The 19,231-nt window shown below is 30.0% G+C and overlaps 1 protein-coding gene across 5 annotated transcripts in view; it reads right to left on the bottom strand.

Annotated features, from left to right (window-relative positions):
• Positions 1 to 19,231, bottom strand: part of LOC143222871 (serine/threonine-protein phosphatase 2A 56 kDa regulatory subunit gamma isoform-like) — a 105,174-nt gene that overhangs the window by 14,687 nt on the left and 71,256 nt on the right. For 4 of the 5 annotated variants that reach the window (XM_076449990.1, XM_076449991.1, XM_076449992.1 and 1 more), the window contains 4 exons: positions 12,980 to 13,107; positions 7,050 to 7,151; positions 3,052 to 3,124; positions 31 to 159 (listed from right to left, as the gene is read on the bottom strand). In XM_076449990.1, coding sequence (XP_076306105.1) covers positions 31 to 159; positions 3,052 to 3,124; positions 7,050 to 7,151; positions 12,980 to 13,107 — 432 coding nt within the window. Of the gene's footprint in view, positions 1 to 30; positions 160 to 3,051; positions 3,125 to 7,049; positions 7,152 to 7,209; positions 7,312 to 12,979; positions 13,108 to 19,231 lie in introns of all 5 variants that reach the window. The other variant, XM_076449988.1, reaches the window with a different exon arrangement.

Genomic DNA, 19,231 nt, shown 5'->3' with positions numbered 1-19,231 from the left:
ATAAAAAAAAAATACTGGTAAGTATCTAACCTCACTTGCTTGATTTTCCGGTTTAGTTATCTGAAGTATATCTTCCTCATCAACTGGAGTTAAAGTCTCTCCTTTCATTCCAGGTGCTTCCAGTTTTTGATAAGTTCCTCTTTTGTTAATATCTTTCCACTGTCCAAATGTTTCACAAATGTTGTTTAAGCTTACACATCTTAACTCTCCATATTCTATGTTTCTTAACTTTAAATTTGGTGAGAACATAAAATGATCACTGGCAATAAACTTTAACAAAACTATGGTAGCATTTCCATAACTACTACTATTAGATGGCTCAACTATTGTTTCATTAAGTAAATGAAAAACAGGTTCATTTTATTTACTTTCGCTGTAAACAAACTCTGTAATAAATCAAGAGAAAATATCTGTACACAGCAAAAAAAGTGGAACAACCGAGAAAACTACAACACAAAAGGTGACATAACAATGGGGCACAACCTAATCTTGTTATCAACAGATCAGACTGACCACTAAATATCAATGAATTACAACTTCTGTGCAAAGACCTCAACTTTGCTATCAGCCATAAGACAGTTCACTGCCTAGAGTTAAAGACCAACCTAAACAACTTATCTAGAATACTAGTGATGTACTACACAAAAGATCAAAATATTATCTCCACCTTATACAGCAACCAACAATGAGAAGAATTCTAAAGCTCTGGTCACCTGTTTCATGATAGATAATTACAACAAGTTTCTTGAAGTTCTCATAAACTATCTTGAACTTAAAGAATTTTCTGACAAAACTATTAATTCAGTTAACTAAACCTGTAACCCGAATACCAATAATCTCACAAGTAACGAGATAAAATGCATCTACAATTTGAAAAAAATTACACCAACATGCAATAACTGTCCAAAATTCTGAATCAGAAAACCCACAAGAAAACTGCAAATCAGAGTCACCACACATAATAAAAATCCAGAAATGTTTACCAATATTGCAACTTCAAAAACTAACACACACACACACACACACACACACACACACAAAACACTGATTTTTAAACAAGAGCCAAACATCAACAAATTGAAAATATAAGAAGCTATTTAAACAAAACAGCCCCACCTTAAACCAACACCCCAGGGACCATCATGACTGTACTAAGATGTGAAGCAATCTCCAGCCATATGACCTCTGTTCCATTACTGTATATAGATTCATGTGTATCTTTAAACTACTTTTACCTGAAAATGACAATCTTGCAGAAATGTCATACTTATAATAAAAATTTTCATAATCTAGTTAAGCCACCTTCAAATCTATTTTGAAAACTAAGTTATTTGATTGAATTATTTACTTTATGAAGATTAACACAACTATTGTTCAAGACATTTTTTCTTGAAAGTTAATATATTAAATAAATTAAAAACTATATCCATGACAACCAAAATCTTGTTTTAGTAACATTCATATTTGGCAGTTTGTAATTAAACAGAAAACTACACAATGAATTATTTGTGCACTGTCAACTATGGGTATTGAAACCCGATTTCTAGTGTAGCAAAAATATTACATCAAAATATCTTGGCAAACATCAATAAATGTATAAACAATAATGTGGCAAGAAATTCTGAACTTGTTTCCCAGCAAGCTAAGCTTTGTTAAGATTTTCTCTATCTTCTTTTACAATTCTGAGTGACAACTTTGCTTATTAATACATCCAAAAATCAAGACCTTTAGTCTAACATCTATTGCCATCAACTTCAAAGAGACCATCATAAGCTTGGAACTGAAGATAAGCATGTAAGTCTAATAAGGTAATATGGTTTTGAAAACTACTTTAAAAGTTAAGGATAATTGAGTAGGTCTTCTGAGTTTGAAAATTTTATTGGTATCTCATTAAATGGAGAAGTGAGGACACTGAAAGTGCATATTGGATCTTGGAATTATTTGCAATTTCTATATACATAACTTAGAGTAGCTGCAATACTAATAAGTTACACAAACTAAATCAGGAGAAATCATAATGTAGAGGAGGTTTCACATGACACAGAGAAGTAAAGATTGAGAATTTATTGAAATATTTTCTTTTGAAATTAAAAGTTAACTGTTTAAATATAACTGACATGTACAAGCTCATGTTTAAGTTAATATCAATATTTGATTTTATGCACATTGGTTAGGTTTATGATACTTTATATTCTATTTTATATTCTTACTATTTGAATCATAACTTAAGCTACAAACCTTATTATTTTCAAACAGCTTATACTGAATATGGAATTAGAATAATTTTAAAATGTTCATGTTCTTTATCCTATCAACAATTTTATGATATTAGATTTTCATGATTATTTTATGCTAACAGTACAAATGCAACAACAGTCACATGGTAACTGTTCACTATGAAGAAAGAGATAAACAGTTCAAAAATTGTTACAGATCAGTGTTGCCAAGTCAACTTTTAGTAGAGATTGTATGGTTTGTCATTAACAAAATTAGGGATATGGAAGTACTGAAGTTAGAATTTTAAATACTTTTCCAGGATCTCATGATAAAAGTCACAGATCTTCAAGGAATTTAAGCCCTGAATTAAGAATATATAGATCATAGCCAACAGTTTTTTTTTTATTACACTAGAATTTTGAGTGTTTAAAAATGACATAAAAGCAACTAATAGTGGGTTTAACTTTCAGCTCAGTACACAGAGCACCATCTGGAAGCAAGAGGTTTGAAATTAAAAATTGAAGCAATGAAACATTTTGTGGAAAAAAATAAAATGTTACCACAGTGGCCATCCCATGTCCCATAAATTAGGACCAAAGACATGATTTATTCGATCAATGAGGTAATTTGTTTTCTTGAATACATTCCCTCATATTGCCTAAGTGTGTAAACCAGAGATAAAAATATTTAACTTTCAGCTCTAGAAATATTCAATAGTAGACTAAATCCATAGTCTTTAGAAAAAGAATATGTATAACAAATATTTAACTTACAGAAACATTTACAGAAAGATCAGAGCCTATAAACATATATACAACAGAAAACTAAACCAACCTTTGGGTTATTTGAGGCTAAGATTTCTATTTTAGCCCAGGCCTCTTCTCTTTCCTTAATTCTTTGTTTCTCACTGAAAAATATACGTTGAAAAGCAAACAAGAAAAATAAAAACCACCGACGTTTCTCTAAATTATATGCAATACGGCCTGCAAAACAATGTTTTAGATGTGAACTTCACATGTTCAAAATGACATGCTTAAGAAAGAACAAATATAATGAATTACCTTTACCTGTTTTAATTCACCTTGTTAAAATATCAGAGATTGAAAATTCAAGTAAAATGAGCAGTTAATCAATGTCAACTATTGTATGTAGAAGCCATCTGTATACAAAACTGTTTTTTAACACATATTTAGTGAACTGTTTTGGATACAAAAAACAGACAAACCCTAATCTGATAAGTGTTCCCACAATAGTTTGTATTGAAAATTAACTGTTCAAGAGTAAACAATACAACTATAAAACCCTTTAATGCAAAATGTATGGTGTGTGTCTGTGTTCAAAACAAATATTTACAAACCAAATGCTTAGGCAAATAAACAAAATATCAAACAACTGTAGTCTAACTGGAAGTCATCCATATTAAAAAAATGGCCACTTGATCATACAAGTAACATGACTAGACAACTCTGTACTGTCTGATGGAAGTGAACTATATTTAAAATTTACTCCTTGAATAAGTAAATGAAACCAGCAATCTTAGTCTGTTCAGTGAGAAAAACATATATTCAAAACTAACATCTGAACAAATACACAATAATTTACACAAAATACTACCTTAATGAACACAAAAAAGACATAAATGTCCAGGCAATGATTATATAACAGAAGTTGGCTGTACTCAAACCTAAGTACATGAAAAGTTTAATAAAATAACTAGACAACCCTTCTGTGTCAAAAAGAATTAATCCATGCTCAAAACTAACCACAGAGAAAAACACACAACATAATTAAGTGGTCCTTCTTTTTATGTAACAAACTTTTTAAACTAACTAATTAAATCTTTGTACTTTTAACATTAGTGTACTGTTAATTATCACAGCACTGGAGAATAACTGTTCTTGATAGTTCACTATAAAAGAAACTAAAATATATAAAACTTATAACACTTTATTAGCATTACATATTAGTAATAATGTTAAATCATCTTTCAACAGAAAAAAGCTTGTCCTAAAAATATCCATGACTTGTTACTTTCTCAGTTTGACTTGTTACTGTCTCGTGTTGTTTGCGGTCACAGTTACTACATTTTGGCAGTTCTGATGAACAGTCAATGTTTCTGGGAGAGTTGGTAACTATTTACTATCACTAACAATGTTAGAGACTAGTTATTATTGATGGGAATGTTGAATTTTCTGATAATGCCATTGTCTGGTAGTCATAGTCACTTATTTTATGTCATTTAGATCAGCAATATAGTTAATTCTTGGTTCTGGCAATGTAAGTATGTAAGTAACTAATACCTGTTTGGCAAGATTTGTGACTTATCACTATTGGTTAATAATGAAGAGAAATTACTGCCTCTGACAAAATTATGACTAGAAAATAATCTCGGTAGTGATACTTAATATACAAAGTATGTTTTGATAATTAGTCACTTTTTTTTTCAATGTATAAATTATTACTGTACCAGGAAGGATTTATAATAAGTCACTACTTTGGGTAATACTGATGAATTATTAGAGACTTGTTAGTTTTTGGCATTTAGTCACAATACACAGCAATGTTTACAAATCCTTGCATCAGACAATGTATAGACTAATCACTTTTCAGCAAAACCAATGAAATGTTATTGGCTCTATTATAGTTGGACTAATCACTGTCTCTGCCATTACTGGTAACTATTACTGATTGTATATTGTTGCAGCTTTGTCTCAGGGAACATTAATAATTGGTCACTGTCTGGCATTTTTGATCCCTTATGACTGTCTCAATCAATGGCATAAACAAAACAATGTTTTAATAATGGTAAACTTTGTTAACTAAAACTGTTTGGCAGTGCAGCTCATTGTCTGGCAATATTGACAAGTTGTTGTTGTTGTTAAAGTGTTAATGACTTATTGCTATCTCAAAGTGTTTCATAACTAGTCTGTTTTTTCATATTTTCAGGCCTTTCAGTCCATTTTTAAAATAGATTGTAACATGAGAATATAGGTTTCATAGATTCAGTGACTAGAAAAAAAACCCATACATTTTCAGGTTTCTATCTAATTTCTTCATCAAACATCCAATTTCTTTATTTGAACCAATTGACAAAATTGCAATATATTTGGAACCAAAATAGTTAATGTTTTCCCAAGAAATATTTAAACTATCATACTTTCATTTACCATTACCATGAATAAATCATCCTTTATTGCAAAGTCCTGCTTGTATATATGGTTCAGGGTGGTTCAAGAGATGTAGGTTTTATATGCTACTTTCACAGAAATTGCAGTAGGGCCACTTTCAAAATATATACTTGAACAGATCTTATAGGTTCAATGTATTGGTTTTAAATTATTAAATATATTCATACTATACACAAAAAAGATCAGACTTTAACAATATTTTGTTCTTTGTTTGCTAAAAAATATGGTATACTACTGGAAAACAAACTTTCTGAAAGCCTAAATTAAATACTTGTGCACTGTCCCATTAGTTTTGTTAAAATGCTCATTTTCTAGTCTAAATAGACAGTCTTTACTGTGGTTTTGTTTTCAATTTTGTTGACTAGTCATTGTCCTTAATATTTTGTAGAAATTTGCAAATCTAGTAGTATTAATGAATCCTCACTTTTTATATTATATCATTCTCTCTAGCAGTATAGCTATTATGGTAGTGCTCATGCCTTGTCTTTACTGTTTTTGTAAGCATATATAACATGTTTTTGTCATTACTGGAAGCATTCATTATGTCTTTGTCTCTAATAAAGTCAATATCATGTCTTGTTTCTGATACTCACTAGCCCATGTTTCCTTTATCTGGTAGTATCTTGCAGCATTATCCTAAAGTATTTAAACCACATTCCTCCTGTTCTTGATGAGTAGTCACACCATATATTTTCTATTTTAGCATATAAAGTATGAAATCCATAACTATAATCAAGTCATGTCTCTCTCATCTCTGCTGTCTATTGCACTGTTATGCCATGTCTTTACTGTCTTTGGTGGTGTTAATCTGGCACCTCTCTCTCTCTTCTTGGTAGTGTTAAGATCACAACTTCCTCAATTGAAAATGTTTATCACTTGCTCATACTGTTTCTTGCAAGCATTCATCCTATGTTTCTACTGCCTCAGGTCATGGAACACTCTGGAGAGTGTTCATCTCAAGTCTCAGCTGTCTCTAACATGTCTGTTCCATATCTCTATGGTTTCAGATGGTTTTCATTTCACTTATCTTTTGTCTAGTAGCATCCATAATATGCTTCTGCTATCATAGATAGTGTTCATCCCATGTAAATATTTCATTTTCAGCACGTGATATATCACTCTTTTCAATGTCACTAATATTGTGCTCTATGCATATTATATATTTCTGCAAGCTAGTACTTTTCATTCAATATATCTGTTGCAAATATTCCTTGTCTTTGCTATCTAGTACTTTTAATGCTATGTTTATGATATCTCATTTTACTTTAATGATGTATTTGTTTTCAGCAATGTTCATGACACATTAGGCAGTATCTCAGTGTTAATATATTTCATTTTTATTACATTTGTAGGATATCTTGGTCATTTAATATGTTTGAAATATTACAGTAAAGTCTCAAATGTAATAAGGTGTTTTCATTTACAAGATGAACACTTGTTTATACTGCAACAAGTTAAAACTTTCAAACTAAATCTTTCAAACATGCATAAATCCAGAATACAGAAAGCCAAACCCTATGATGACAATGAAGAAAAGAAAAATTACAATGTTCTTGATTAACAAAGTTCACTAAGAAGCGAAGAGAGAGAGAGAGAGAGAGAGAGACATAGAATGAGCAGACAGAGGCTTGAAGCAAAACTTACTTTTGCCTCTCCTGTTTATAATGTTGTGTGCACTCATCAAACAGACTTTCGTTCATCTCCAAAAACGACTTCAGAGCGTTGAATATCAGGCCATGGATGTTTCTGATACAGAAAAATAACAAACAGTGTTTCAGTTCACATACAAAAGTCCAATACTTACTTTTGTCGCCCTTGCTTATATCTCTGCACACATTTGTCAAACAGCATCTGGTTTTTCTCCATGAATAACTTGAGAGCATTGTAGATTAGCCCATGGATGGTTCTGACAACAGAAATAAGGACTAATGAAATTTATTATCTTATTTTCTGTATCTGTATTTGACAGAGCCCAGATAAAAATACTTTTTATGCTACTTAATTTTTGAAGGTTCTAATTATGATGCTTGATATTTTATTAAACAGAATTATTTTATGATTTATTTTCTTAACTGTGTTCATGAATGGATCTGTCACTTGATAGTCTTTATCTTGCTCAGTTACCAGTTTTAATCTTCTATGTCTAAAAATAGTAATTTACACAATTCTCCTTCAATTTTTGAAAGCTATGACTCACAAACTAAGAATTTGATTTTACTTCTCTCCCCTTTTCTACTAAAAACAAAATTATTTTTATTAAAAATACAAAAACAGTTACCAATCTTAGATTCCCAAAAAATTTATCTTGTTTCTGCCACTTTAAAACAAGTTAAAATTTTCTGTTTAGATAAAAAGTAATTGCACCATCAAATAAAAATGTAAATGGTTCTACCTCAGCACAGTGCTGGCTAAATTTGATTTTACTTTGGGTAAATAAATAAAATCAAAATGTAATTCCATTAAATTATACAGTAAAACCTGTCTAAGCTGGAAACATGTACAAAATTCTGCAGCATTATCTGCTTTAGATTTCTCTTATAAAAGGATCTCTATATAACAGAACCTGCATAATGTGGATGGAAAACTATCTTTCACCTACCTCATCTATCAGCAAGTAGGATTAGAACCTAACTAAATGTTTTTTATTAAATATATTCTGTTCTTTTTTTCTGCAGTCATTATTTTTGCAGTTAAATTAAACAAAAAATGGAACAAGAAAACAGAAATATTCTACTTTTCCTAGATAATGCAACTTTATAATGTCACCCAAAAGTTCAACTTTCAAATGTTTGTTTAGTCTTTCTACCTCCATGTACAACATCAGTTCTACAGCCACTAGGATAATGGAATTATATGGTGCATAAAATTGAAATACAGAACACTGATGCTTCAGCATATTATTGCAAACATGGACGACTGTAAGAGAGGATCTGAAATGACCATGAAAATTGATGTGTTAGATGCAATTGTATTTTAAGTCATTCAATCAAATGCATAAAACATGGAAAGTTTTTGGAACTGCTGAAATTGATTTAAAATCTGTTATAGAATCACAAGATGGTAACTGTTAGAGATTCAGAAGATAGTGAGGAAATGGAAATTCCTACTTCATTGCAAGTGTTATCTTAACACTATCAAATTGTATGCAAAAATGATGGGGAAAAATGAACTTAATGAAAAGCTGAAGAATTGGCCTTCTCTTTTAATTGCATAAGAAAGCTCATTAAAAAAACGAAACAGCTGAAATTGGACACTTTATTCAAATAAATTTAAGTTTTTTGTACTTAGGTATATTTCCAATGTATTTTTTGTTCTTATTCTAATAACTATTGCATAAAAAGTATAAAGTTTATTCACAAACGTCTCACTTCCCTTGAGTCAAGCAAGTATAACGTTCTGCTTAAAAATAATATATAATTAAGGAAATACATGCTCACTGTCTAAGCCAGAAATTTTACTTTGTCCCATACAATTCCACCTTAAACAGGTTTTACTGTATATAGTTTTATCCTGAAATGAACACTGTGTTACAGGAGTGGTTATGGTCAAGATATGTCTGTGAATTGTTGACATCATTTTCACAAGTTGGAGTGAAGATGATTCTTACATAAGAAATACAAATATGTTTGTTTATCCTACAGCTTAAATATTGCTTTTGAATAACCTCTAAAACATATGAAATGCATATCTAGTTTTTTTAGTTTTTGTTTACAGAATCCCTGTATATTTCTGGTATTTCCTCTCTTTTCCTCCACAAACTATTGCTAAATCAACCCTTGTAGGGTAAGATATAAAGTAAGAATAAAGTCTTTATAGATTTAATACTTCTAACATAGTGTGTATATCATTACAAAATGTGTCTTTTGACTGCTTACATAACAAAATAGTACATTTTGCTAACCCCCTGAAAGGTTCCATTCCTATCTTGTATAATTTGCTGTTATCCACCAATACTTAATTTGAAATTGGTGTTCACATGCCATCGTGAAATACATGTAACTGCATGTAGTATTGTTGTCTGCTGGAACAACTATAGCACTCATATTGGTTTTGTACCTAAATATACTGTACTTAGAGAGACAGTTAAACTGTATTCAGGACTTTTATGTTTCAATTAATCATGTAGTATTTGCAATTTAAAACTACTGAGAGGTTTAATAATTTCTGCTAGGTTTACATATCCTCTCACTGGGGAGGGCTCAGAAAAGAAAGATGTGCAGAAGCCATATTTGCTGTTGGTTAAGGAGAAACAGCAGATAATATCTTTGTACAAGTCTACAGACATCAGGTGACAGTTCATCATAAACCATAAAAAATAAAGAACTGGAAAGAAAAATAAAGCATTAAAAGTAAACTAAGTGAAAAAGTATAAACATGAAACTACACATATATCCCAATGAAGATATCTTAAGATTATTAAGGGAAGAGTTAAAGATGTGTACATAGTTTTATTTCTTGACCTTAAACATTTCATTGGACTGCACATTAATGTTAATACTTACAGTTAATAACATGGTAGAGAAAACAAACTAAAATATAAACATTTATATTAAAAACTTCTGAAATTCAGTTATAGTGTTCTACAGATTATGCAAATGAACTGTAAAACCTGTAAGCTAAGTATTTTTATACTTCATACAAAAATCACTTTGCAAGTGACCTATTCAGAATCAGATTGCAATTAACTAAATAAAATAAATTTTTATTAAAAACAGCAGACGAAAGTTACATACTTTATTTTTCTGAAACTAAATACCTTCAAAAAATTCTTGCCAAATTCCAAACAATTTCGCAAACCAGTTTGATTTTTTAAAGACATTTCACAAAAATTACTTCACTTACTTATTGTCTAAATAGGTCATCATTAAAAGGCAAAGTAAGAAAGCTAACTTCAAGAGTAACAACAACATTGTTTAGAGTAGAAGCTGAGGCTTTTTTAGCTAATGTTAAATATAAAAGAAACATTGTCTTTCCATACATCTTTCAGCAGTACCTTATTTAACATTCAACAAAAGGTTTGGGTGCAATATACCAAGCCATTTGTAGGATGGCAATAGAATAATCATAAGTTACAAATGGGTCATTTCTCTTTTCCTTCTCAGTCTAACATGCACTTTTTGTATTTTTACATACATACATCTTATACCAACCAATGGTAAAGATTTAAATGTTGTTTGAACTGAATCTTTACTATTTAAGGTGCTATTAAGTTTTGTGAAATTCCTTGTGATCCCTATTATGAACCACTATCATAGTTTATGATAAGACACTGACTGCTTTTTGCATGTTATTTTGTGTTCTTTTATGCATTATTTAAATAAAAAAGTTTAAGTGCAGTAGTAAGAGCTGATAGTAAAAAAATCAACCCACATAAGTGCTATATTTCTTGTTTTTGTGTGTATTCTTCATATATTACTACAAAACTACCTGAAATAGAAAAATTAGGAACTTTTTAGGTTATATAAAATTAGATTAGTTAAAATATATAATAATAATAAAACATTTTCATATGGTATTCTTGCGAGCAACTCATGAGTAGCCAGTGTGTTATGTAATTTGATAGGGTAATGTCAACTACATGTTCACCAAATGATTTTCAAATTGAGTGGTAGGAATAGTAGTTAAACAGTTCAAAGAGAAATAAATCAATATAATTCAAACAGAAAATGATGTATACTGTTATGAATTTAAAGCTGTTTAGGATAAACAAATACAGTTTCATGTTACAAATTCAAATCTTTCTAAAAAGAAAAAAAAAGAAAAAAAAAAGAGTAATTTAGGTTCATTTAAATTTTATTTGGTGCTCACAAGGTTAGGTCAAACTGACCAACCTCGTATACAGTTATGGTTGAGAAAATAACAGTTAAAACTCAAAGTTCTATATTTAAAAATTTTGAAATTTATTTAGGAGATTTCATAAATTAAACAAATAAAATTTGAGATGTTTCAGATAAAGAAAAGTATTTTTAATCTCAACATGAAAATCACTATGCACTCAGAAAAGTCAACACTAACTTCACATATTCATGTGGAAATGTTTAGTAAAAATACTTCATAAAATTTTTGTTCACAAAAGGCTTTTAATACTTACTAAAAACTTGTGAAATTTCATGAAGATACACAAAACATATTAGAAGTTACAGTATGGAAACTATAAAGATCAATTTAAAGTCAATTTTAGGTTGAACTGACCAAGTCCATAGGGAGAGAATTAATTTTTAGATCAGGTAGGTTCTATTATTTTCTTCAGGTTAAGAATAAATACAAAAAAAGGAAACATTTAAAATATTTCTCAAATTTCAAACACTTACTTTGCACTGAAATGAAAACTGACATTTATAAATGTTTAACTTTAAGTCAACATTTAATAATAGAATGAAAGAGATCAATCAACCTGTTAGAGCAGTTGTAGCCTTTATTATGTATTTTATTATCTATCTCACACAACAGCATATTATTGGAGACTGATATTAATAAAAAAAAACCCAATATCTTGCATATTGCATACTTTCAAACATTAGATTTTATGTGGTCAAAGGTTAAAGTTGAAGCTCATTGTATGTACAAATAAGGCAGTTGATAAAAAGCTTGTTTTTATATCATGACAGATTGACTGGAAATGTTAAACTAAAGTTCACTTTTCTACTTAAACACCATCAATACATACTTGAGTAAGGAAGCGCTTAATGCTAATATAACAATAGGTACACAAACAATAAATAATAGACATAAGGACAAATTTTTCTGATGGTGGAATATTGTGTATGTTTCATCATAACATACCTGAAGAAGACAGGACAATGTTCTTTCAAAATATGTAGTACATTCCACCAGTAACATAATTTCATTCTTTTGTTTATAAATCATTGTTTGCCTACCTATTATCACCAATAAAATAAGAATATGTATGTGACAACCCAATACATTCACTGAAATCTCTAAGAGTCCACATTTCAAACAGTGCACCATCAATAAGAATATGTAACACTTTGTTACATAGTTTTCTAAAGTTGACCAATTTTTCTGTTCATATATTGCACTATCAATAAGAATGTGTGTGATTGTGATAATCTTATATCGTTTGACATCTCTAAACTACAGTTCAATTGTCTGTTCAAACATCCATAGTATGTCTATGATAGTGATAAACTTATAAATATCTTTAAATTAACCACATTTCTGTTTAAATATAATGCCTGCAGTAAAAATATGTTTGTGATATCACATGTTGATTTAAATCTAATCCAGAATCACTTTTTCGTTCAGATACAGCAGAATTATTAAGAACATGTCTGTGATTGATTGGAATCTTTAAATTAAAGCACACTTTTCTGCACTATCAAAAACGTCTGATATTACTTGCATTTGTTGACAGTATGAGCATTGATGTAATACCATGGTATAATGAAAGTCTTACAACTGAAATCTGTGTAAATATCACAATTTCTGATCAGAAATTCATATGAGGAACCACAATACACACTTTTGTAATAAAAGGTTAACATGTTATGTGTTAGAAATGTTAGCCACTAGTGTGTACATGCACACACACACACATAGAAACCATTCCTTACTTGTTCCAGTGTGACTTTGAATTCCTGTACAAAGCAGGAAACATGATGGGAAGAATATCACTAGCATTATCACTAATTAAACTCATGATGTATTCATTATTCCAGTAATACAGTGCTCGTTCTGCAACCTAAGGAAGAGACAGCAAGCATATACATTACCTGAAGATTCAAATTTACATCTTAAAATGCATGTATGGAACATAATTTTAGTGTTACATTAAGTTATATACTCTATTTTATTCATTATAATATGCCATCTTTTAAATAATCCCTACAACTAAAAGTTTAAAAGTCATTTCAAAAACTGGGGCCAAACAAAATTGACCAGGGGGTTTGTAAGTATCTCAAGTAACCTTGAACTATGAATATACTGTTTTTTAAAATATCCCCCAGTATGATTCAATTTTATTTTACTTATTTTTATCTCTTACTTCAATTTTATAGGCAATAACATTTTTAGTGTTAATGCCTTCTTCAAAAAAATCTTAAAAGGCCAACAGTTTACATTGATAATTATGTAATGTCTGTTGGGGGTTTAGAAAAGCACTGTCATGGCTCAGTACCTTCCCACTCAAATATATTTTTTGCCTAGTGTGAGAATTATTTAGATGGTAATTTTCTCAATTGTCCAGTGGAATAATTCAGTGGTGTATTTTGGTTTCAGTTAGAGTTATTTTTTCGTGGATAAACATTTTTCGTGAAGACAACTTTCTTGATAAAATTCTTTAAATGTTAGTAAATAGTCTGAGCATATAATATTAAGCTTTAATATTGAAAAAAAAAAAAGTTATACATACATATCTATATATATACAGTACACTACAATAAAACAACACCACTGTAACTGTTCGACAGATAACTTTTGCTTCTTACTAAATTCTGTATGTTCACACTTCATTCAGCCAAATGGCACAAAGAAATCACACAAACTGATATTGCAACAAAAAACCAACAACCCCATCTTGAAATATGACTGTCTCAAATACACATGTAACCACTTGTCATCTGAAGCACCAAAATAAGGGGATGTAATTCTAGAAAGAATCTTTGGTCATTACATCAACAATTAAAGTTTATAACCAAAATAAAAGGCATAAAAACTGAAATAGCTTTTATGAAAAACATGTATATATACTAATAACTACTTCATATAATGTTTTACCAAATCAATATTTGAGCCATTTTAGGGCTATATTATATATTTTATGACCATATAATATAGTTGTTCTCATGTTTGCTTTTATGTGAGTACATTATATACATATAATGCTTTGTCACTGTATTCAACAATACCTAACCATAATAAAAATACTAGTGAACAGCTCGTGGTATTTATTATCAGTGGAAAAAATAAGTTCTACACACATAGCTGAGTAGAACCCCCAAAAACGTAATGCATGCAAATAAAACAAGTTGAGCCTGATGCCAAACTTGAAATTATGCTGCTACCTCTGGGACTCCACATTTCAATAGCATTACATAATTCATTATTATTAAACCACATCATACATAAATGTTAAAAAAAATATTACATTAACCCTTTTCTGTTGCATCAGTTTGCTTGAACCCATCAGTCTCCCTGAAAATTACTCATGAAAACAAGCTACTGAACAAGTTTTATTGGTGAACATTAGTCAGTTAGTTACTAACTTCATGTGCATACCCACTAACCCTTTTCTCTCCACAAACATCCCTCATAAGAAGTCACTGAATGAATTTTAATGGTTAAGCACTAAATTAATACAGAGCAGCTATAGACTCTTTACAATACCAACCCACCCTTTTCTCTCACAACAATTTATTATGACCCCACAATCTTCATAAAAATAGCAAGTATAATCCACTAAATTACTTTTGATGGATAAGTACTGAACAATGTTCAGTTGTAACTAAGCATTGCTTTATATATAATTTACCTCAAACATTTTATTGTTGATTCAATTGTGTCTTAATATTGAAAATACAAGTATCAAAAAGTTTCATTAATAAATACATAAAACAAATCTATAATTATTACATCTGTTTAATATTTTACATTCAAGTAAATAGTGATTTAAAAGCCATTAAAACATATTTCATAGAATTGTGAAAATTATATAAAAAATTCTTTGGTGGTATTTATATTATTTACAAAAAATTCATTTAAATTGATTCACAAAACAAAGATAATTTTTGATGCAAACTCTAATTTGTGCAATAACGTCTGATAATCCTGTGTTGAGAGACTTTTTTAAGTAGCTGGGCAAAGACCATACTATTCCCAAGTTCTGACTATCTTCAAAGAGCCTATCTACATCAATATTATGCATTGTGTTATCAGAAAGAGAAGCTGAAAAAAACAATGAAGTAAACCAGCAGCAGTAACTGGTGTAAAAAATGTTCATCAACATTCCCTGTTTCATGGTTACTATTTTGATATCACCTCCAGAATTAAAGGTAGAAGGAAAAGTGAAAACTTGTTTGACTAACACAAAATTAGTTGGTGTTACCAATCATTCTACAGTAGAACAAGTCGTTGCAGAAATTCTCAAAGAGTAAGGATGTGAATTGCAATATTTTACTCCTAAATACTGATGATGCAATAGCATACGAGAAAATCATTCACTGTATGTTAAATTGGTTTTTTTTCCCCAAACTGTGTGCATGTTACCTGTCTGCCACGTAACATGAATCTGCCTACTGAAATTTCAAAAACAACTCTCAAAAGTTTCGAAGTTTGTTTAATGCGTGAAGCATGTTATATCAGGCAGATGCAAGAAAAGGAAGATATGTGCAACATCAAGACCCACACCAATCAAGGTTTTCCCCTGAGCCTGTATTCATAAGATAAAACTCCTTTTAAGATGCTTCTTAATACCATACTGAATTAATGGGCTGTTATGTGGATTTGTAGCAAATTATATGCATGTGTCCAGACTTTCTCCTGATTCAGTACAAATCTTGCATGAAATAATGTAAGATTCAACTACTTTTGCTGAGCTGAAGTCTGTTTTAACTGAAGGTGAAATAAGGAAATCTTAACTCTTAATATCAAGTTTGAGAACCAAAAACCAGTTGTTACTATGTATACAACACCCTGAAAAATTTGTCCATCTACCTGGAAACACACAAATCTACTGACAACTTGCTTTCTAATGTAAAACAAGCTTTTTCTCAAGCCATAAAGAAGGATTTAAAGATACACTAGATAATATATACTTCAAAATACTTGTTTAAAGGAACATCACTGTGAATATAAGATTTGGGAACATTTGTAGCTAACAGGGTGCTCAATCTGGCTGCACTGGTATTGAAGTATATAAACTGTGTTAAAAATTCAGCATATTCTGAAAGGTGTTTTGTCTTTACAACTTCATACTGACTGAAAAACACCAGAGACATTCAGACAAAACCATTAGAGCACTCTGTTACCTATACTTCAATGGAGAGAAAAAAAAAACTTAAACACTCTACAGAGATTCATAGTACTGAGAAAACTAAAGACATTTTTCCCTATTTCTTCAAGTCAACTTCATTTAGCTTCAATACTATTTGAAGGAATACAAAATTTAAAAGAATTAAGCTAAATATTTGCATAATGGTTTCTAGGTGCAGTTGTTCAATTTCAAATTTTTTCTTGGCAACAGAATTGACAACTACAAAAATACCAATATTTATTTTTATTTATTATTGCTGGAAGTGACCTGATAACTTTGTTTCTGAAATAAATAAAAAGTAGTAGAGTTTCCATAAATCTTCTGGTGTACTCAATTCTGTTATACAATTCACCACATATCATATGGTGATCTCTGAAAACAGCCAAATAAACAAAGAACTTTTTAAGATGCTACCAGAGAATAAGGTTTTCTGTTGCAAAAATCACAAATGGTTGGTACAGAACTTAGAAATATTTGATGCAATTTTCATTGGGGCATATACTTTTCTACAAGCCTTAAATATAGGACATGGAAACACCAAATTAATTATATTTTTGATCCTAAAAGATATTTAGAAATTTATCTCTTTGTGATCCTTATCTTCTACCTTCAACACTCTTGTAAATTTCACATTCATTATCTGGTAATCATAATATGTATTTCTATTAATAAATGGTTCTCAATTATTGACCTATTTAAAAGATTCTGATACCAGTTTAACATCGATTGTTCCTCAGAGTTTCTCCACCATTCCTATAATTCACAACCTAAATTTTTCTTAAGTTCCTTACAATTTGTTTTACTCATTCTTCTACGCCACTAAGAAATCACATCTGCTTACACACTTATTTTTATATCCAGTAACTTCTAACTTCATTCTTTATACTCCTAAAAGAACAGTTTTCACAATTTTTACCATGAAATTAACAGAAATGTTAATTAATATTTTTTTATTTCTATGTTCATTTCTTAAGTGCTTTTCTTTTAATGTCCATCACATTCTTCAGTTTGTTTGTTTGGAATTAAGCAAAAAGCTACACACTGGGCTATACCACAGGTATCAAAACCTGGTTTTTATCAGAACAAGTCCACAGATACATCCTGTGTGCCACTGGGGTGTCAAATTGTTCAGCATGGTATATTTGATAAAACTTTATATGAGCCCTTTCCATATTCAGCCCATAATGGTCTCCCCATTCAATTCACTACTAGTACATCCAAGTACTTATAAAGAATTTTCATACTTGTATATAGTTACTTCAGTCTCATACTAAACAACCAATTTGTTTCAATACAGTCTCTTTTCCAAATACAACCATTCTTACCACATATTACAATTGAATCCTGTAACCCATATACACATATTTAGAAACCACTACTATTAAAGGTATCATTTGTACACAATTTAAAGGGTTTTGTAAAATGTAGAACACTGTTCACAGATATTAACAATTACAGTAAATCATTCACATTAAAAAGGTAATCTAGAAAGAATGAAAACTTGTTTTACACCATTTTTATTATCAAATATTTCTGATAAACTTTTTTCCCTTATAACATATACCTTACTTGCTTGTCATGAATTTCTTTAATCCCTATACTGTACAAGTTGGTTGAACCTATTAACCCTTTCTGTACAGATTAAGTACCACTGAATTCCTGTTCTTTTCGTTCTTAACCGTAAAATGCCTAAACTAATTTCATGGAATTTGGTAAATACTTTCTACATACATAGTTTTGCATTTGAGAAAATATAATTCAGTATTTGTATAACATCATATTGTGAATTTTAGGAAATTTCATTGTGAAACACTGCTTTCAATGTAAAACAAAAAATAATTGTTTCTGCTTAGTTTCTTTCTAATGTGTACATAACATATTCTACATATTGTAAATGTAACTAACAGTTGTTGTTTTTTTCAATAAAATTTGTGCTTGTTTTTGTTCCCGTAACAGAACAATTCTCATCTGTTCATACAAGAGATAATATTAAAAAATATGACAAAAATATCAATAGTGATGAGAAAGTTCCATTTTATATACATGTAGTTTTAACTTCCTTGTCATTCATCAGTTATTTATTATTTACTATTACCAACTGAAGAAGTTACGTATCTCTAAAAAGCAGAAAACACACCAATGAATATAATACTTGAAATGTATAAAACAACTTGGCCTAAGTTAAATGTCACTGTACCACTGGAGACAAACTCAACATGGCCATGGTAATGTTACCAAGAATGCATCATTAGTTTCACAAGCTCTAATAAGAACAAAAATAAAAACAATACAATTTGACAATAACAAAGTGTTGTGAACTTTCTAAACGTTCTATAGAAGCAATTTTAGTACAAAGTTCCCCATTACAGTAGGTTCTGAAATATTCCAAGGAAAACTTAGAATATAAGTTAGTTTAAATGTGGAAAACTGGCAAAATATTACAAACCAATGGGTCTGAAATTTGTAACTAAAATCATACACTGCAGATCTATTTTTGACACAATCTTTTTAATCTGCCTGTTTCAAATTCAAAACAAGAGGTGTGTAAAACAGTATAAGATCTCACTGTTGCTCCCACATGGCATTGCTTACAAGGCCTTTTGTTCAATATCAGAATAAAATTCCTAAAGGATTCTAACTAGATCATCTCATCAAACCAGCATTTTAATCCTGTAAAACATTATCAACACCTCAAAACGTCATTGTCTGACCAACATTTTTAGATAGAGGACAAAGGTACACTACTTCAATTATTTTCATATGCACAATCCATTTATCAATGTCATACAAATTAAAAGCAGTACAAGTTTTCCTTAGTTTGTTTTTTATGCAATAC

The sequence above is a fragment of the Tachypleus tridentatus genome, chromosome 8 (genome assembly GCF_004210375.1).
Source record: "Tachypleus tridentatus isolate NWPU-2018 chromosome 8, ASM421037v1, whole genome shotgun sequence".
Lineage (NCBI taxonomy): Eukaryota > Metazoa > Arthropoda > Merostomata > Xiphosura > Limulidae > Tachypleus > Tachypleus tridentatus.
The sequence above is the reverse complement of the archived record's forward strand: the minus strand, read 5'-3'. Positions and strand labels throughout refer to the sequence as shown.